Raw genomic sequence first — 23,055 nt, forward strand, 5'->3', positions numbered from 1 at the left:
AGTAGCTTGCTTACCAACCACATGGTTCCCAGTTCAGTCCCACTTTGTGGCACCTTGGGCAAGTGTCTTCTACTATAGCCTCGGGCCGACCAAAATCTTGTGAGTAGATTTGGTAGACAGAAATGTGTCAAGGCCGATAGGAAGCGGTCCAGCTTCCTAGGGCTAAATAGCAGTAGTATATTCCCTTATTGGGACTGTCACGTTAAGTTGGCAATATACAACTACTCTCTCTCTCTCTCTCTCTCTCTCTATATATATATATATATATATATATATATATATACACACACACATGCATATAAATATACATGTATATAAATATATACATGCATATAATATATAGGATCTGAATTGTAGGGGCACCACTTTTCATTTATGTTTTATGTAGTGTTTTTGGTACCGAAACACTTTCAAATTTCGTATACTTGTATATTTTATGTTATAGAACAGATAAAATGTTTGTATTCGAAGTTATTTCATGTAAATAAATTGTCGTATTTCGGTAATTTCAACCAATCACTGACGTCTATTGAGGTGAAAACAATTACTCCTTATACTGGAAGATTACCTATGGTTGGCTTCGAATTTAAGTTTGGATAGATTCGAAGAACGAGAGCGTATTAGACATACCATCAATTCCAAGAAACAATAGATCTACGTCTAAAATTATCCTTTTAATTACTCTCAGAGCTGTATACTTTTTCGTTGTTTAAATTTCTTCTTCAGCGAATACGAAAATGTCACTGTGTGTAAAGCTAGCTGAAATTTGAAACTGTAAACACGTTGAAGCGGAAATTTTTGTTTTCATTAATATCTCACAAAAGGTAAACCATTTACAATTTTATATAATAATAATGTAACAAAAAATGTAATGACATTAAATAAATGGCCATTTCAATGATTGAATAATATTGTTCTCCACTTATTCCTTCATTGGTCCAATGCATCGTTGTGTTGAGCTTTGCCATTGTAACTGCTAAATTTGTTTTCGTAATTGATGATTTTCAAATAAAGAATATTTTGTATGTGTATTTCGTGTGCAAGATTCTTGATGTCTATACGTGTGTTGAAAGAAATACAATTAAACCTTGGGAGAGGCATTATGCCGGTAATGAACACACGCACTGGTTCAGTCCTTTATTAATTTACTAGCAGAAATATCCGGCTTTGCCCGGGTTAAAGAGAATAATGAAATCTAAAAACGCCGTCTAGACTACGCAACCCTCAACTGTTAGTAGCTACGATACCATATTTCTACATTAATAACTCTCCAATCCATGCCAGCATGGAACATAGACATTAAGTGGAATGCCAGTCTCTCATCGAGGAGGGCCTTGAAATCAATGTTAGCAACTGGGGACTATGTGTGTCGTAGTGATAATAAAAAGACCCAAAGGAGGTCTGCAACGAAATAATTTTACTCAACACTTTGCAAGTGAATCAGTGGAGGCAAAGATGCGTCTCATTTACTTGACAATTTATGCACCACATTGCAGAAATCACAATGAAAGTATATCTGAAAGGGTAGTCTTACACTGTTGTACCGTTGAATTACAAATAATGCTCATCTGTTATGTTCGGGTTAAAATTTCATCAACATCAAAAATATATGAATTTTCATGGGAGTTATGGCCGTTATACATAGAATATAATTTCCAAATTTCATAAAGATCCGTTCAGTACTTTTGACGTAGTTTTGAATAAGAAAACAAATGATTAATGTGTGTGTTTGTGTGTGATGGGTGTATATATGTGTAGATATCTGTATGCATGTATATATATATATGTATATATGTGTACATATTACATCTACACATATATATATATATATATATATATACATCTACACATATGTATACATATACATGTATGCATATAGATCTATATCTATATATATGTATGCATATACGTGTACATATACATGTATATGTATACATATACATCTCTTTCTCTCTCTTTCTCTCTCTCTCTGAAAGTATCTGTCATTACAGTATCGAAATGTGATTGTTTCAGTTAGTGGAATAACGTGTACATATACATCTCTCTCTCTCTCTGAAAGTATCTGTCATTACAGTATCGAAATGTGATTGTTTCAGTTAGTGGAATAGTTTCATTTTTAAAGTGAAAGTATTTGACATGAGTGTTTTTGTTTCACTTTTGACACGTAATACTTAAATAGTGGAGGAGATATTATGTTGCCGTGGGCTCGAACTCTGCAAGAAGTTAAATTTTTTTGACTAAAACACAACTGGAACCTTAAGTAAGGCATCTGTAAAATTTGAATGAAATTGGTTGCGTAGTTCTCGAGTTTTAGGGATTCACACAGACAGACACACATTCTCATTTTTATATATATAGATAAACAGTATTTAGTTTTTTTGTTAAATCATTTCATTGCACTCTTGCAATCTCTTCAGTAACTTGTTTCTCCACTTCCATTTATTTATTTAAATGGAAGTGGAGAGACAAGTTACTGAAGAGATTGCAAGAAAGCAATGAAATGATTTAACAAAAAAACTAAATACTGTTTATAAATTAATAAAGGACTGAACCAATGCGTGTGTTTATTACCGGCATAATGCCTCTCCCAAGGTTTAATTGTATTTCAAATAAAGAATAATAGCCTTCTACCCTCAACTGCAAGATTTTATGCAATAAATACCATTGTTAAACTTTCATAATTGTTCATCTGCACAATACAGTTTGTCAGTGAGTTCAATAACCTCTCCATAACCAAGAGGATGTCAAATGCAAGGAAGAAGGCCATAATTTTGCAGAAAAGTAATTGTTTCATGTATTTACTTCTGTTAATATTCGATACACTTTTGTAGTTAATAGTCATACTTTACTCAGGTTAATTAAGGAATGTAGTCAAAATAATTAGTGGATCCAAATAGTGACAGCATCATACTGGATGCTTTATGGCACTCTACTGTGCACTAGTTTACTTTAGTTCCTTAATAGTTTTATTTGTAAGAAAAACACTTCACTTTCATGGGGGTCCCAGAGATGAAGGTAAACCCTAAAATGTTTTGCAGATATATCCATTGATCAATCCAAGGCTATAAAAGATGTTACTTGCCTAAGATGTTGTAGAATATAAGACTAAGTCCTGAAGCATATGGTTGTTATATGAATTTCTTAATCACATAGCCATATGTATGTGTGTGTGCCTGTGTGTACTATTTTTAATTTAATAATTAATTTTTTTTTCCATTGTTGTATTTTCCAGGTCCTTTCAATCAAAAGTATAATGGAGCCATCTAAAATATATTTAACTTTGGTCCAGATCCTTACACTAACTTGTATTTTAAACCAGCACACTGTCCATTCTGATTTATGGGTATGAAATGTATTTTATGTTCATTTAACTTTTCTTCTTTTTGAAAATGATTTTTTTTTAAGAGTCGATGGGCAGTGCCTTTAACCTTTGAAGTCCTTCTCATACCAATTGGATGTCTTCAGCTTGAATATCTGTAGGGAAATAAGGATCCAAAGTTTGATCCAAATTCTTGCATCGAAGTTGTATCTGTTGAAAGTACCCATGGGATAGATAGCATATTGTGCCTGCCACCTGGCAAAGGCTGTCTTTTGGTCATCATCTTCATGCACACACATGTGAAAAATATACCAAAAGTTGGATAATATTGTTAGTAGTACAATGGGAAATATTCTCAAATATCATTATTAAGATTTAACATCTTAACTCCATACTGACATAGTTTGGCTAGGTAAAGACTGTCTTCAATGTGTCTCAGTTCTCTGTGGTCCAGATATTCAGTTATGACTTCATAACTCATACCTAAGTGTTCTTTAGTCCCTTTTTGCCGTAATTCATGTATAAGTGACTGAAATTTGGGATGTAATTCAACTGTATAATATCACTAAATTTAAGATGCTAGGCTAGCTACAGGGCATAGAGTCATAACTACAAGCATTATTATAGTTATCTGTTCACAGAATTATGCTCGTTTCAATTAGCTTGGAATATAACAAGTCCCAATCTTGCTTCAAGTCTTCCAACAAATGCTATTATTTAAATTTTCAAAAAATGCCTCCTTTCCTGTATTGAGATAATAGTATATTACAGAGAAATTTGACAACCAATTTTAGTTGGTACTGTAATGACCGCAACTATTTTTACTGTGTTTCATAGACAGATCATATTGTTTACTCTGCAAAAATAGAAAAGATTATTTTTATTTACATGTTTGGTATAGTAGTAAATATTGTTTTTTATTAACAGGAGAGAACTATAAATATTGAACAGTTTTCTCAAGACCTGGTAGTGAAACAATTTGTGAGAAAGTTGCTGTCAAAATTACCAGATGTAAAGGTAATGTAAAAATTTATTCAAAACAAAAAGGTTGGCAGCTAAATCTTATTTTCCTTATTACTTACTATAAAAGTGTTAGAGGAAGCACTTATAGATAGCTTACAATGTAAATTTTCATTTTCATCTCCTATTTTAATGGCTAATCCAAATTGAAAATTCCACCAAATTTATACTGCTTGTTGTCAGCATCAGTTGTTTTTGCCCACTAATAGTATTTGTTCTTTCCAAATGTCTATTGTTAAGCCAAATCTAGGCAGAGAATCCCTCTTCAAGAAGATAAGCACCCATCTCCTCTTGTTGAATTTTGTCCATCCTAGCCTTTCTAAACCTGAATTCAGAAGCCTCAGGAAATTAATGATACTCCAAATATACACATATCACCTTTGGATTTATTGCACTCACCAATCCAATCTTGAATTTCTTGTTCTAACACTGCCAACTTCCTAGAATCTGCAAACAAGCAAAATTATAACAATTTTAGAACATAAAAGCACAACCAAAACTGCACCACACAGATCCAGCACCTTGATAGGTACACCCTAAAAAATTAACCTTGATATCACCTATCTACACATTCTTTCTGACTCACAACTTGAATTCAGATCACTGCACTCACCTATCACATTACTCATGAAATGTACACAAAAAATACTTGATTTCCACAACACCAGAAAAAGACCCCTCCATTTTAACTACCATTGACTTCAGCAAAGCTTTTGACTATTTCCTGCTAGCCACTATAATCAAAATACTCAATGCCCAGTTAAAAAAACATCAAAAAATACTTGCTTGCAAAACTACATCTCAATTATAATTAATGAAAACATTTGAACAAGTAAATATGACTGATGGTCAAAATAAGTCTGACTGCCAGTTGGTGGTAAATATAACTTTTATGAGTCGTTTGGCCAGCCAAATCGAAGATGAGTAACTGTGCTTGATAAGGCAGTAGTTATTGATGTACAGTTGTTGCACCAAGAGAAGAGTTATTAGATAGCATTAGATAGTGATGACAGGTGCAAGATGGTTGTGTGGCTAAAAAATTTGCTTCACAACTATGTGGTTTCAGTTTCAGTCCCACCGTGACACATACCTTGAGTAAGTGTCACTTTACTACCAAAGATCAGATTCACTCCCCTTGACATACTATTGGGCTGGTAAAAAAAGTGCATAGCATTTTTTAAGTAAAATTCATTAACGATATTTAGATAGGCACAGGAGTGGCTGTGTGGTAAGTAGCTTGCTTACCAACCACATGGTTCCGGATTCAGCAGTCCCATTGCGTGGCACTTTGGGCAAGTGTCTTCTACTTTAGCCTCAGGCTGACCAAAGCCTTGTGAGTAGATTTGGTAGACGGAAACTGAAAGAAGCCTGTCGTATATATATATGTATGTATGTGTATATGTTTGTGTGTCTTTGTTTGTCCCCCCCAACATCGCTTGACAATTGATGCTGGTGTGTTTACATCCCCATACCTTAGCGGTTCGGCAAAAGAGACCGATAGAATAAGTACTAGGCTTACAACAAAATAAGTCCTGGGGGTCAATTTGCTCGACTAAAGGTGGTGCTCCAGCATGGCCGCAGTCAAATGACTGAAACAAGTAAAAGAGTAAAGAGTTGTACATACCTTTACTCAGCTATATATTTCCCATTTTGTTCCACTACCTTTCAGCATCTTTGAGGCAGCTTCATGATCTCATCAGCCTAGAACTTAACATCTTTCTAGGTCATGGACTAGTCTAAGTAGTTTTCACACTCTTTTAAAGAATTGAAGTTCTTCCCATTAAGAGAATTTTGCAGGGATCAGAATAAATGATAATTCGAAGGTTTAAGCATCACCTTCTTCAGATGCAAACCTGCTGAAGGAATTCATCTCATTTTCCCCAGGACCTTTTTAGTTTTATGTTCATCATCATCATCGTTTAACGTCCGCTTTCCATGCTAGCATGGGTTGGATGATTTGACTGAGGACTGGTGAAACCGGATGGCTACACCAGGCTCCAATCTGATTTGGCAGAGTTTCTACAGCTGGATGCCCTTCCTAACGCCAACCACTCCAAGAGTGTAGTGGGTGCTTTTACGTGCCACCCGCACGAAGGCCAGTCAGGCGGTACTGGCAACAGCCATGCTCAAATGGTGTATTTTATGTGCCACCCACACAAGAGCCAGTCCAGGGGCACTGGCAACGATCTCGCTCGGTGTTGTAAATAATCCATTTCTCATAACACATGATCATTTTTTTCAAAAATGGATTATTTTTGTTTCATCTGAGAATCACAGATGGAAATGCACTCTATTAAGTTTTTCTTCTGTTAAGTTATGAGGCACCCAAATATCATAGCAATTCATGTAACCAAGTGTTTTTAAATGCTTTATAATGCTCACATGAGGTATATGGAGAATCTCCGTGATGTCACACTTTGTGTAACATGGATTATTCTTTATTAAAGTCTCGATTTGTTCATTATCGCTTACTGTAGACCTGCTGAAACGTTTATGATCTTCCCGGCCAAGATTTTCTGTTTTTTAAACCTGGCAAACCACTTGCAAACAACACTTTCAGCTATGACACCATCTCCATAAACAGTATACATCTTCTTTGCTGTTTGTGCAGCGTTTTTGCCTTTTCAGAAATCCAGGCTTGTAAAAAGCACCATTCAAGCATGGTCAATGCCAGTGCCGGCTGACTGGTCCTGTGCTGGTGGCACGTAAAAAGCACCATTCAAGCGTGGTCGTTACCAGTACCGCCTGACTGGCCCTCGTGCCGGTGGCACGTAAAAACCCCCCACTGCACTCGGAGTGGTTGGCGTTAGGAAGGGCATCCGGCTATAGAAACTTTGCCAGATCGGATTGGAACCTGGTACAGCCTTCTGGCTTGCCAGTCCCCAGTCAAACCGTCCAACCCATGCCAGCATGGAAAGTGGACATTAAACGACGACGATGATGATGACGATGACAAGAGCATTAAATGACGAAAATGCTTTTCACTTTCCCTCATTTTCAATTTTACCATAAGAACAGTAGAAGTAAATAATCTACACAAAATTCAAATAGATCTGTTGAGATCTCCTCTTTCAGAATATATATATATATATATAAAAATCCAAGGCTCTGAAAGATTTCAGAACATTTATAAAGAGACAGTCTTACAGCTGTTTCTGGGATATTTTATATATCCCTTCATCAGAGACGGTGCGAGAGAATGGTTAAGCAATAGTTATTCTAGAGAAGATATGAAATAGAGAGTGAAGGAATGAAAGTAGACATGAGATATGCAGGGATATTGTATCTGCAGTCCCACTGTTTAAGCAGAATGGTATGCATATAAGTTACATGTATACCATATATATATATGTCATTTTCTTGTCACATGATAAAACAGATCATGTGATTAAACATCACCAATTGAAAAACACTGTGAACTTTTTTTACCAACCCAATATTTTTCATTTAATGTCTTGGGTAGAGATCTCTCCTCTATCTATGTCGACCCAATATTGTTACCATATAACTTATTTCTTTCTTTTCCTTTTTTTTTTTAACTTACTAATAAGATTCTACATGTTAACAGTTACTAGTTGAGGGAGGTGGGCTTTATGTTGTGGATATCTGTTCTAGGACTTGTTATATATATTGGTCTGTGTTTGATGTTGTCAATATCAACATTCAGCAGTGTTCAGATAAGTAGATCTTTACAAGGTGAAAATATTTTGTGGGATATTATGTTAGAAAGTGGTAGTAAATCTTTTCATTTTCTTCTACTTTAGAATATTAAAGCAACAAACAAATATTAGTACAATTTACAGTTGTAAATATTGTTTTACAGCAGTCAACAGCTGATCGTGAAGAATCTCAAAAGAAAACTGACTACCAATTATTTTTTGAATTGTCAATTATTGACCACAAAATCCTACATGAGTTTGTGAATGGCCATGCCAACTTTGATGATGTTGTAGATGTATTGTCACATATGGTCAAAGATATTACACCTTTTAATAGTACTTATGGTGAATCAACTTACATTAGAGGATATTTTGTGGACTCAATTGAAATGGTATGTATATTTTCAGACCCTTCCAGATGTTTTATGCTATAAACATTTTCTTTTTCATTATTGAGTACAAACAGAAACTGAAAGATTACCTATTAGAAGAATGGATGAAAATAAACAACAGTGGTTTATTATTATGATAGTTGGATAGCAGGACTTGTGTATTATGTGAATAATAAAAAAGAAAGGAGTTCCATTGCCCACAATGATTTTTGTAATTAGTTAATAATAGCGAAAGAGCAGCATCCATGGCCTTCTTCATGACTTTTGTGAGTAACGGGAGAAAGGGTGCAAGCTACTCTCAGACCTGAGATGAACCTAAATGACTGCAGCAAAGGGGACTCTGCTAAAACCACCCATGGTCCAGGTGGTGGTGTTAAACTGAGCTATCAATTAAGTCTACCAGCTGCTAGGAAGAAGAAAGGTCCCTTTGGCAGGGTTCTACACAGTTTCTGTCTATTAAATTTGACTTTGTGAAGTTGAAGCAATAGTTGAAGATACTCACCTAATGTACAGTGCAGTGGGACTGAACTTGAAATCACATAGTTGTGAAACAAACTTAACCACACAGTCATGCCTGCACATGTAAGGAGTTGGGGTATTGACAGAACACATGGAAGAACAGAAGAGAATTCAACAAGCCGGAATGATTAGAATGAAGGATTGTATGTAATGTATTGTAAGGGGCTTAGAGACAAGAATATAGTAGATGTACAAAGTGGTATCAAAAAGTACCTGGACTAGTTTTGTTTAATAAAAAAATAACTTATTTACCTAAGTTTTAACATTATCTCCTTCAAAATAGTCACCTTGCACACCAATACACCAGTCCCAGTATTTCTGCCTCTTTTGGAATCCGGCCTGGACGTCGTTTTCCATAGCGAGTTGAGGTACTTCTGCAATTCACTCTGGATGTCAACAATGGTGTTAAAACAGCTCCTTTAAGCTGCATTTTCATCTTGAAGAAGAGATGGAAGTCTGCAGGTGTTAAATCTGGCAAATAGGGTGGGTGTGAAAGTGATACCGTATTGTCTTTGGCTATAAATTCACGAGTGGGGAGAGCTTGGTGACAGATAATGCATTGTCATCATGAAGAATCTAATTCTTCACACTCCACAGATCCAGTTGCTTTCACCAAATGTCCTTCAAACACTTCAAAATGTCATTGATTGTCCCCTGACGATGCTCATGCACAAGCTGATGAATTTTCTCCACATTTCTGTGGGTGATGCTTGTGGTAGGTCTTTCACTCGAAACATTGTGTATGACCCATTGCTTCATTGCTGTAAGTTTGCTGAAGCGTGCTCAATGTTTTTGTAGCAGACTTACAGGATCACAAAAACACAAATTTCACAACTTGCAATGTAAACACAACAATGTCACTTGGCACACTGTCTCATGAAAGTCATTGCTAGTTCTCACTGCACATGTACTACAGAACTAGTCCAGGAAACTTTTGAGGAGAGATATAACCTACATGGTTCAATGAAGAGAGGTATGACTAGCATGATTCAATGAGGTTTCATCATCATCATCGTTTAACGTCCACTTTCCATGCTAGCATGGGTTGGACGATTTGACTGAGGACTGGTGAAACCGGATGGCAACACCAGCCTCCAATCTGATATGGCAGAGTTTCTACAGCTGGATGCCCTTCCTAACGCCAACCACTCAGAGAGTGTAGTGGGTGCTTTTACGTGTCACCCGCACAAAGGCCAGTCAGGCAGTACTGGCAGGATTTAGTGAGAACAGATGTAACCAACATGATCCAGTATGGAGAAGTGCAACCAACATGGTCTAGTGAGGACAAATGTGACCAGCATGATTCAGTAAGGACAGGTGTGACAATATAGCTCACTGAGGACTGGTGTGATAGTATGAGTCATTAAGGACAGGTGTGACAGTATGGCTTGCTAAGGTCAGGTGCAACAATATGGCTCACTGGGGACAAGTGTGACTGGCTTGGCTCAGAAAAGTGAAGGTTTAAGTCATTTTCTTCATCTTGAGATGTTGATTTCTTCTCTTAGCTCTATGTTGTAAAGTTGTGTGTTATCTCTGCCTAGTGGGTTTATTTATACAAAGCTCAGCCTTGATTAAACAAATGATGAAAAGCATTCCATGTCATTTTATATAAAGGATTACATTGTTCAGTGTAATGGTTGCTAAGCCTTGCTGGTAAAGCAACCATATATAGGATCCTGTAGGAGATAATTACACGTTAATTACAGGACATACATTGGGGCTTGGTTTAGAAGCAGGAATAATATTAGATCGTCTAAAGCAGGGGTTTTCAAACTGTGGTCCCCGGACCACAGGGGGTCCGCAAGGACAAAACAGGGGGTCCGTGGACAGCAAATACTTTTTATGGGCAATTTGATTTTATATATGTTTTTTAATCGAAATCTTTTAATTGACAATAAACTTATTTGTTAAATACTGTTAAATAAATAGATGTAAAAATATATGTTAATTTAAGCAAATATTTATGTGTAAATTTCATAAGCGTTTATAAGGGTAAAGCCTGAAATATAAAGGGGTCCGCAAGTCAAAAAGTTTGAAAACCCCCTGGTCTAAAGCACAACATGAAAGAAAGAAAACCTTCAGTTGTCCTTATTAATGAAGAAAGATTTATTTCCCTTTGTTGTGATACACACGTCAGAAGTGTGACAGTGTAGAACAACAAGACACCAACAACATGAAACAAGCAGAGGAGGGAGCCTCTACATAGTCACTTGAGTTGCTGGCAATAACAATCAAATCTCCCTCAAATCATACTCAACTGTCTTAAAAAAAGTTACACTTGTAGTCATGTATATACAAAAAGAGAGAATGGGCAAAGCTGGAATGCTTGACGTGGAATTAAGCAACAAAAGAACAAAAACAACCAGCAATGAATGTCTATAATTCTTGGTTGTCTGATGTAAAATGGTGGTGGTTTCCAGAGAAATCTGTTATTTGCTAAAAAAAAAAATTTTTTTTAATAAATAAATTTAAAAAATAAAGTATTCTAAGGGAGACAACTGCACTTGAAATATGAAATAACTGATTAATTACTTTTTAAAAAAGAAAAATTTTCAGACTTTAACCGTTCCCATAGACTGCCTTTTATTTCATTAATTTTTTTAATTACCTTTTCGTTTCCTGTTTATCGTTTTTGCAGAGAGACATACGAACAAGACGATTTACGTCGTGGTTTTTAAAAAAATCACGATTTTAATACCGTTTCAGGTATCAGATATTTATCACTAACAGCTAAGCCCGGTTTCACCCGGTCAGAGAACGACGCGAAGGGAGAAACGAAGATATAAAAAAGAGGAAGAAGTGGAGGAGATATGATGTTGCTGTGGGCTGGAAGTTAAACATTTATTTTGACTAAAACACAACCGGGACCATGTGTAAAATTTGAATGAAATTGGTTGTGTAGTTCTGGAGTTTTAGGGATTCACACAGACATACATTCTCAATTTTATATATATATATAGATTATCATTTACTGTTCATTGATATATGTATGTATAAATATATATATATATATATCATCATCATCGTTTAACGTCTGCTTTCCATGCTAGCATGGGTTGGACGATTTGACTGAGGACTGGTGAAACCAGATGGCTCCACCAGGCTCCAGTCTGATTTGGCAGAGTTTCTACAGCTGGATGCCCTTCCTAACGCCAACCACTCACATATTTTTTTTTTTTTGCAGTGTTTTTTAGTTGCTGTAGGTGTGATAGTGGTCACCACTTTCCTGTTTAACCTGTTTACAATGAAAAGGATCTTCAAACTTATAACAGTGACGTTTTTTATCAATATTATGTGGAATTGGTTCTATCTGTATGAGGTAATATATTTCATGTAAACTATTCTATTGCATGTGTGTGTGTGGGTGATGGCTGTATGTGAATGTGTGTGTTTGGAAATGTGAATATCTGTGAACATACATGTTTTCTGCAAGTGCATGTTATAAATTAATGGTGTATGTATCTTTGTCCAGTGATTTACATGTACCTTGTCTCTTTTGCATCATTATTTCTTCTCACTTATTATTATTATTATTATTATTATCATTATTATTATTATTATTATCATTATTATTATTATTGTTCAGTACTTTTATTTTTATATCGTGCTTTCACTTCACTACCGTGCGCAGCTCTGTGTGCCTTGGGTATGTGCTGTGATTTGCTGTGATGCTCTTATGGTTACTGTATTGAAAGTGTTTTGCGTAGAATGTGTGCAGTGCCCAGTAGTGCAATTTTCTGTATGTTATATATATTTGTAAGTCCTGGTGTTTTTGTTATGTATTTGTCTGAATATTTTTTTTATTATACCTAAGGCACCTACTATGATAGGAATTGTTTCTGTTTTTAGATTCCACATTCGAGTTACCTCTATTTCCAGGTCTTTGTATTTTGAAAGTTTTGATTATTATCATTATTATTATTATTATTATTATTATTATTATTTATAAAGTTAGATGATTTTCCCTAGTTTATGATTTAATCGTTCTTCATGGTGGGAATAATGAAGTTCTCATATTCACACAAAATCGTAATTGGGAATTTCTACTATGCACCTCTATATAGTTATTGAGTAAATCAACAGAGTGGCTATTGAGAAAACTCAACAGGAAGACCCTGTTAAGTCAAGCATCCAGTCAATTTGACACTCTGTATTTAGATTATACCTTTTCTGTTGCTACGGTTGTTGCAGTTGTTTAGCTCCAGGCCAATTCTGAGATTTAGCACACTTATTTCAAAGGCATTCCAGCCATGGCCAATCCAGTTTATTTTTATTTTTCAGACAGTGTATCTATTTGTTAAGATATTAGATGTGATTTGAGAGATATTTGGCTGTTATTTCTAATTGATCAAGTGACCACAGACTCTCTCATTGGCTGGTGCCTAGTTTGTCAACATGGTATTTATTTTGTCATTCATAAATAAAGAAAACTATAAGCTGAATCTCACAGAATTTGAACTCCCAAATCATAACTCCAAACTTTCTAGCAGCAAATATCAATTCTGGCATGCTTATCTCTATGGAAAATCTCAACCAAGCAGTAATCTGTAATATCTTAAATTTAACAAACCCATCTAATGATAATCAAAAAATTAATTTTACAATTCTTTACTATTAACAATTGCTATTTTTAATTGACATTTATACCTGTATTTTCAGGAGGAAAAAGCAAAAACTTATCATGCTTTGCAACAAGGACCTCCTAAAGGCTGTGTAATGATGGACAAGTCTTTTAGAACACTGCTTGCAGAATGGTTTTCAGTTAAAAAAGATGACTGTCTTGCATATCTAGTTTATGTTGATATAAATCCATTTTTCAGAGTGCGCCCTTACGAGGTATGTATAATATTTCATAGTCTTTGGGTGGGTTGAATTTTTTTCTTGAGAATATCTTTTATTTTTACTTGTTTCAATCATTAGACTATGGCCATACTGGTGCACCGCCTTGAAGTTTTAGTCAAATGAATCAACCCCAGTGCTTTTTTTTAAAACCTGGTATTTATTCTATTAATCACTTTTGCCAAACCACTAAACATGGGAATGTAAACACACCAACACCAGTTATCAAGCAGTGGTTGAGAACAAACACAGACACAAGATACATACATGCACACATACACACACGACGAGCTTCCTTCATTTTTTGTCTATCAAAACACTCACAAGACTTTGGTCAGCCCAAAGCTATAGTAGAAGATGCTTGCCCAAAGTGCCATGCAGTGAGACTGAACCCGAAACCATATGGTTGAGAAGCAAGCCATGCCTGTGTCTAAATTCACCTCCTTCATAGCTAGTTAATTCTGACTTTCATCTTATGGCTCTAGTTGTAACCAATAAATTGTTTAGAATATACAAACCCACACATCTTGATTCACTAGACATCCTATGATTAATGAATGTTTGGCTAGTAAATTTTGTTGCAGTTCATCATTCATCATTCACTCAGTATTGTAACATTAACCATTTCAAATTTCTTGACAGCATACTATCATTCTATTTAGTATTTGAAATGTGTGGGCCCCAACAGAAAGCTTATATAAGGAAATTTGGATGTTTCATCGAGTGATTATATAAAAACATCCATGCTCCATTTTTTTATTACTACCCACTTTTCTGTCTCTCAAATATGTAAATATGCATCATATTTTTATGTCTCAATTTGCATGTCAAAGAGGCTATACTTTAAATATTACTTAAGATATTAATTTTTTTGTCAATTTTCTACCAATTAAATGCACTATCCAGCTTAACTGACATCCTAATTGGCCCCACCCTGTAGTGTATATCCAGTCCCCAATGAGCCAATTTCTATATAGAAACTCAATCTGCTACAAATAACAGCCAAATTTTCCCCAAATCACACCACCACTTCAAAGAAAGAAGGATTATGTAGTCTTAGATAAATAAATAAGATTGTATGATCAGTGTAAGTCTTCATGATAAAGGCTGACTTTGGTCTGAACAACAACCCAAGACCCATTTCCATCTTTAGCCCATAAAGCTGCTGGGATTTTCACTTACATAGCATGGACTGCTGAGAACATTTTATGAAAATGACACTACCATGCACACATGAAAAACAAAAAATAGTTAAAATATCTTCTTACTATATATTGGTGGCAAGTTTTACATCATCTGAAAAGTCATTAGTTGAACTAATACATTTCAACAAATGCCCATAAATTAAATGCATCCATCTGGGTCACAATTATGGCCCGTCATGCTTTATGTGTTAATAACCATGTCACAAAGTGCAGATCAGAGAATATATGCAATGACTAATGTTTGTTCACATCCAATATGATAATAGAATATCAAAGAACTGCAGCATTGAAGAAACAGTTACAATGTATTGAGATTGCAGAAATCTAATCTTATAATGTTTGTAGGTGCTTAAATCATTTAATATCATGATAATAATAATAAATGCCAGTGGCTCTCATGGCTTCTGAACATAACTGACTGGAGCTGTTATCATGTACATTGTTTTGTTAAAAAAGATGGGCTACAGCAAATATTTTGTTCAATACCACAGATTTGCGTGTCAGTGTTTGACCTTAACCAGCTGACCACGTCCCTTAGTGGCTGACGATATGTGCATCTCTGATCACAAGCAGAAGTAGTGGGGGAGCATCATAGCTATGTATTGAGAGGAATTTTGGGGGGTTTGGATAATTCACCTCTGGAAACATGGGTGTTTTGTTCAACATCCTTAAACAACCCTTATTCAGGGTCTTTTGAGCAGGATGGGCTACTCAACCTGAAGAAAATTCTAACTGGACCCCACTTGCAAAGGTCCTGTGCTGTTTATCTTGATATGAGATCACCATGTCGCACACATATGGTTGTGATGCATGTGCCTGGTGTACCCTTATCAGACGGGTAGTCATGATGGGTTTACTGGGCTTCATATATTTTACCTCAGTGTCACTTTGATGGCATGCACTGCTCTCTCACTCAATAATAATAATATAACACAAGAGTTAAAAGAAATTTAATCTTATTTTTGTATGTTTTTTTTTTTTTTTCAGGCTCTAAGCATTAGTTTGACCAATATTATATTCAGACCACTGCAGTACATTGGACAGCATATTAGCACCTTCATCCGTGATATATGTGCACCTCTACCACTCTACATGCAGCCAATTATAATATTGCTGATGTTCTTTTCGATGCTGGTTTCACTGATGATCCTAAGTGGTTACTCTTTTTCTACCTTCTTTTTCTCTATCAGTAAAAGGAACAACAACGACAGCAACCAGGCTGTTCTCAACAAACTTGTACAAAAATTGGAGTTCTTAGTATGTGTTTTTTTCACTTTTACTAATATTTTAATGAACCTCTTTGTTTTCTTTCTGTTCAGTTTTTGTAGCAACTCTGAGTATATTACACATATACATACACTTTGATGATTATATACATAACACATACAAGCACAAGTTCATCACCAGCACCATTATCACACGAACCATTATTGTCATCAACACTTCGTCATCATTGCTAAAGCAACTAAGACACCTCACATCAGTAAAACCCCAAAATGGAGGCATAACAAACTTGTCTCCTTCAAAAGCACCGACAATCATTGATGTCATCATCATCATCATCATTTAACATCCACTTTCCATGCTAGCATTGTCGGACGATTTGACTGAGGACTGGTGGACCAGGTGGCTACACCAGGCTCCAATCTGATTTGACAGAGTTTCTACAGCTGGATGCCCTTCCTAACGCCAACCACTCCGAGAACGTAGTGGGTGCTTTTTACATGCCACCGGCACGAGGGCCAGTCAGGTGGTACTAGCATCAACCACACTCAAATGTTTTTTTTTTTATGTGCCACGGGCACAGGAGCCAGTCAAGCAGCACTGGCAACGATGGTGCTTTTAACATGCCACTGGCACAGGTGCCAATCAGGTAGTAATGTCATCAGTCATGACAACGATTTCACTTACCTCAAGCACAGTTTATTGGCCAATGATTGAAGGGTACTCTTAAATGGGCTGGTTATGCTGCACTGGCATAGACCACAGTTATTCTCACTTGGCTTGCCTAGTCTTCTCAAGCAAATTATATATATGTAGTGAAACTACCTCCCACCATTAGATACAAACTACTATCGCCATTACATACAATCTTCTCATTTAAATATAAATAAATGCGAGCGTTTTAGAGAACCCATTCCTTGTCCATCACGTGACTGATCATTATTCGAATCGGCAACTTCTTCGAACCGTTCCCGCCAGAACGCAAACTGACCATGCTAGCATTGCCGATTCGAATAATGGTCATCTATGTTATCGTCGTATAACATATCATATACATCACCTTTGATATATATATTTGTATGTTCGACCGTGTGACGCGTTTAAATAAAAGGAGTCCTCTGTTTTTCCATTCGTCACCATATCCCCTTTTATGAGTTCGCACGGTCGTCCCTTACATATATAATATATGTTTATTTTTAAAAAAACAGAAATCACCATCTGATTGATTAGTAAACCTTCACTGACCAACATACTCTGTCCACAGTCCACCAATGCACTGTCTCCTCTCCTTGTCACTTACAACATATTATCACTGGTCCATTAAACATTATCTCTTCTCTCTATCACTTGTAAAATTTCTGTCCATGGTTCTTGTTTCTCTGAACTACCAAACTATGTACTTACCTGATCACCAATCTAACCCATTTTACCTGTCTTTTCTGCTCTCTTTACTTTTTTTCACACTCCAATTTTTATACCAGTTAAATCTTTCTTCCCTGGAATAGCTGTCCTTGGAACTTCCACTCCTTTCCACATTTTCCTTAACCTTTTAGTGTTTAAACCAACTATATTTGGCCCAAATATTTTCAAACTGGCTAGATCCAGCCTGTCATATGTCCTCTGCAATATCAATCTAAAAATAAGCAATTACTTCATAAAAATCTTGAAATTACAAGATCATCATCCTTATCATCATTTGTACATCCATTTTCCATGCTGGCATGGGTTAGATGGTTTGACTGGAACTGATAAGCTAGAGAGCTGCACCAGGCTCCAGTCCATTTTGGCTTGGTTTCTACAGCTGGATGCCCTTCTCACTTTACTGACAGCATCTCTGTACATGGCTTGTACAGCTATCACAAGACACTCATCTATCACTAGCCCCCTTAGAGCCCATCATATCACACAGCAGGCTAGTCTATCGGAGGCTTTCTCTAGATCAATGAATGCCAGATATAATGGTTTATTCTTAGCTAAGTTGCAGTTGCCTGACTAAGAAAATAGCATCAGTAGTGCCTCTCCCCAGGACGAAGCCTGACTGCATTTTGTCTAACCTAATTTCACCCCTAATTAATTAGATTATAACTCTCCATAATTTTCATCACCTGGCCCAAGAGTTTGATGCCTCTATGATTGCTTCTAAGGCATCTCCCCTTCCCTTGTAGCAGCTAACAATTATGCTGCTACACCAGTCATTGAGTATTACACCTTCCTGGACTATGTGGTTTGGAAACAGGTAAAGGCTTGCTTCAGGAAGCGTATCTAGCTGAAGAAATTCTAGCGCAACAAATCTTACCTGACCCATGCAAGTATGAGAAAATAGGCATTAAAAATGATGATGATGACTATTGCACAAAAGGTTACGATACATCATCATCATCATTGTCGTTTAACCTCCGCTTTCCATGCTAGCATGGGTTGGACAATTTGACTGAGGACTGGTGAAACCGGATGGCAACACCAGCCTCCAATCTGATTTGGCAGAGTTTCTACAGCTGGATGCCCTTCCTAACGCCAACCACTCAGAGAGTGTAGTGGGTGCTTTTACGTGTCACCCGCATGAAGGCCAGTCAGGCGATATCATCTCATCCACTTCTATCAACCTACAAGAAACAGTAAGCATCTAAAAGTTGTTTTTGTTTTTTTTAATACTTTGATATGTAGCATTTACCATTCAGTTTCTGCACTTTTCCAGTCTAATGTTACTCAACTGATATTTTCCAAATAACTCTGCACTACTGGCTTAAGATTATTCTTAATTTTTCTGATATACTTCTTCCAGGATAATTGTTTCTTTGCTTATTTGTTGATATACATATATATGCAAATATATATCTACATACACATGTATTTTCAGGAAGATAGGCAACCAACTAAAGATCAAATCGAAGATGTTGCATCATTATTAAAGAAGTACATAAAGACCAATGAAGACATAAAATCTTTGGACTACAAAAGTAATGACTCGGCCACAATGGCTAGTGGTGATGCTTAATCTTATGGCTACATAAGGATCCTAATTTAATATCATCCTACTAATAATGAAATAACAGCAAAGCCTGGACAATATGTACTAACATTGAAATATTCTGTAAAGTGTCTGATTGAGAAAATATGTAATAAGAATGCAAATGCAAGCTCTAAGAAGGACCATGAAACAGAAAAAGCTCAAACGGACAAAAGCATTAGAGTACCACCAAGAATGGTCACTGTTGATTTAGTGCTTGAGCAAGAATACTCATGACTTCATTATGTTAACAGAATATGTTCTCAAAATGCATAACATCTGCACTGATGATACTCAGCACTGTCCAGACCCATTATCTAATATCAGCTAGGGTTGGAAGTAAACTGTGCACTACTTTCAAAAATAATCTCAACCTGTCTGACTATAATAACTTCCTTTACTCAGCTGTCTCCCATATTTTCTGTGTACATTGGCTACCTAAACCCATGATGAATTGTTTTGGTCACAATACTTCACCTGCCTTTGCTACTCTGACTGGATATCCATTTGTTCTGTGTCCTTAACTTCACCTATAAGTTCTGCACCAACTTGTCATTGATTTCATTTCTAGGGTGATTTCAGCAGCCTTTCTCATACTCTTTTTCCTTCCGGCCAACACTATTAGCTGGACAATAGGATTCATCAGTTCTCTTTATATTATGTGGCAGCAGGCTTTTACTACTTAAAACTTCTCCAACAATATAACTGGACAACAGAGTGCTTGGATAAAGAAAGGTAAATTAATTATTCTATAAAAAAAAAACACATCACTTTTGATATGTGACAATTAGTTACACATTACAACCTCTGACTCTAGATGTGCTGCCTCCTTTCCCTGCCTTTTTGATAACTACACCAGTGGTCTCTGTTCCTTGGAGTTAGCTATTATTGTACGACTTTCTCCTTTCAGATACTCCCAACTCATTCATCTCACCTCCTATCAACACAGTACATCCAGTACATTAGTCTTCTGGAATTCTCTCTTCACACATTTTGCTCTAACTGTCTACTTACATCTATTGAAGAAGTACATTAACTACATCAATCTTTACAGTCTCAGAAAGCTTGTAACGGTCAGAAGCAAAATCCTTCCTCCAGATCAATATAATAACAAGAAAAGAAAACCCATTGGTTGGGTGTGATATTTCATCCACTGTTTGGGTACCTGTTTCATGTATATACCTGAATAGTTTGAAAAGTTGTAAATAATCTAGAACATGAAAAAACTACACCTTGTTGGTGCTGTGGAGAACATTTGTTCTCAGCCACCAAGACAACTACTCCCAATTTTGGTTGCCACATAGCATCAAACTACCAGTGGAGCTCAAAACAATTGAGTGCTGTTACACCAAGAAGATTGTCTCTGTGCAACAGATAAGCCACTGGGAGAGTCTGAAAGAAGTGAGGCTCTACTCCATAGAGCAAAGGTGCAAAAGATATGCAGTGGTGTCATTGTACCCCAGAGCAACTTATGGATACATAAGAGGTGTAATGAACTTGAAGGAAGGTTAACAGAGAAAGTAGTATTTGTGTGTGGTATGTGTGCCAAGTACAATAAACACTAAGAATATACAGGAAATAGATTTCCTCAAATGTCCAAGAGAATCCTTGGAGGTAGTAGACCGTTTTTGTTACCTGGATGACCAAATTAGCAGCAATGGGGGTTGCTCTGAAAGTGTAGTTTCTAGAATAAGAACCAGCTGAGCAAAGTTCAGATATTTGTCCTCATCTTGTCTGTTGTTAACACAACGTTTCAGTTGATATACCCTCCAGCCTTCATCAGGTGTCTTGGGGAAATTTCGAACCCGTAAATAATGTACATAATTCCTCATCTCTTAAATATAGAACTGTTATTACCTTTGTTGGTAACAAAGTGCTTGTCTCTCAGAGTGAAAGGCAGACTGTTTGATGCCTGTGTACAGACAATTATGCTACATAGCAGCAAAATATGGGCTGTGACTGCAGAAGACATACAAAGGCTTAAAAGAAATGAAGTCAGCATGCTCTGCTTGATGTGCAATGTCAGTGTACATGTAAAACAAAGCGTGAATGTTTTGAGAGAAAAATTGGCTATAAGAAGCATCAGTTGAGCACTGGAGTTGATGTAATCGACTTTCTTCCTCCACCAAAATTTCAGGCCTTGTGCCTATAGTGGAAAGGGTAGTTAGTATCTGGTTGAGAAAATGTCAATGAGAATGCAGAGACAACCTGTGAGAAGGAACCTGAAGATGAAAAAAACTCAAATTTTCAAAAATATCAGAATAGTATCAAAAATCTCAATTATCATAGAAACCTATAAATACCAACACAACCTTATTACTGAAGTGATTTAATGTTTTTTTTTTTGTTTTTTTTTGTTTTGTTTTGGATTTGGGGATGGTTCACAATAAAATTGTAACAATTCAATTTATAAAGAGTATAAATTTTTGATATGGATATTTTTGAATAAAAATAAACTCCATAAATCATCATCATCGTCATTATCATTTAACATCTGCTCTCTACGCTGGCATGGGTTAGACAGTTTGACTGGAGCTGATGAGCTGGAGAGCTGTACCAGGTTCCAGTCTGGTTTGGCATGGTTTCTACAGCTGGATGCCCTTTCTAATACCAACCACTCTGAGAGTGTAAGGGGTGCTTTGTGGTCACTAGACCTGCTAGAAATTGCAATGAAATGTCCATCAATCACACATCATACTTTCTTTTAAGAAAGAATACATTTGATATGCTAAATCTGAAAGAAAAGAGTAGATGACTGAAAAAACTTAGCTTCATAAGTCTGCAGTGTCAAACTAACCTAAGTCTAAGCAACAGTGACAGCAGTCATTTGTGTATGTAATTAGCTGTTTAGGATTATGGAGTTTTCCAAGGTCAGTTTAATGTAAGCCTACTACTATTCACCTCTAACAGTTCTGTATAACTCTGACAGTTGAAATAAAAACAACTCATTTTAAATGGGGCTAGTGTACTCTTCCCATACCTACTCTGCTGGTACAAGGGCTGAATCATTTGCCACCAGTTAGTCTCATCACCTTAATGTTGGATTAAGGCCAACTGATGCCCTAAGCAAAGCCCAACAGTGGTTTCCTCTTAGCTTTTTATTGCCTAACTGACAACACATTGATTTAAGATGTTAGTGCTAAATATGATTTAATAGATTAAAAATTGATTTTTCTTCCAGGCTTGATCACACAGCTGTATTGAATATAGCCGTTTGATTAACCATTAAATATCAGTAATCAATATAAACAAATTATTGGCACGTGAAAAGACATTCGAGCGAGGTGGTTGCCAGTGCCGCTGGACTGGCTCCTGTGCAGGTGGCATGTAAAATACACCATTTTGAGCGTGGCCGTTGCCAGTACCACCTGACTGGCCTTCGTGCCGGTGGCACGTAAAAGCACCCACTACACTCTCGGAGTGGTTGGCATTAGAAAGGGCATCCAGCTGTAGAAACTCTGCCAAATCAGATTGGAGCCTGGTGTAGCCATCTGGTTCACCAGTCCTCAGTCAAATCGTCCAACCCATGCTAGCATGGAAAGCGGACATTAAACGATGATGATGATGAATTAGAGCAACAGCAAAAAAATGTTAATTTTCGTCATCATCATTTTATTCTTGTTTTCTTTGCTGACAAGATTGCAAAGGTCTGCACAGTTGGAATCAGTGCGTATTCAGTGGGTACTGCTTGTCGAGACAGGTTTGAGGGTATCTTGTTTGGATCTCACTTTTGGCTTGGTTTCTACAACTGGATGTATTTCTAATGCTGTTTACATTTTCATGACACCAGTACCCTAGAAGCAACCATGTCCTCAACATGAGTAAACTAGCTATCAGTTATGATGACGAGGGTTCCAGTTGATCTGATCAC

At 36.4% G+C, this 23,055-nt stretch overlaps 1 protein-coding gene across 1 annotated transcript; it reads left to right on the forward strand.

The window, feature by feature from the left end:
- Positions 1 to 757: 757 nt before the first annotated feature.
- LOC106868925 (uncharacterized) lies at positions 758 to 21,655 on the forward strand. The gene is made up of 8 exons (XM_014914388.3): positions 758 to 824; positions 3,233 to 3,343; positions 4,247 to 4,336; positions 8,163 to 8,390; positions 12,094 to 12,228; positions 13,569 to 13,745; positions 15,941 to 16,210; positions 19,035 to 21,655. Exons 2-8 carry the CDS (start codon positions 3,254 to 3,256, stop codon positions 19,170 to 19,172), a joined length of 1,128 nt encoding a protein of 375 aa, XP_014769874.1. The 5' UTR covers positions 758 to 824; positions 3,233 to 3,253; the 3' UTR covers positions 19,173 to 21,655.
- The last annotated feature ends 1,400 nt before the right edge of the window (positions 21,656 to 23,055 follow it).

This window comes from Octopus bimaculoides, chromosome 9 (assembly GCF_046866305.1).
Source record: "Octopus bimaculoides isolate indiv1 chromosome 9, ASM4686630v1, whole genome shotgun sequence".
Taxonomy (NCBI): domain Eukaryota; kingdom Metazoa; phylum Mollusca; class Cephalopoda; order Octopoda; family Octopodidae; genus Octopus; species Octopus bimaculoides.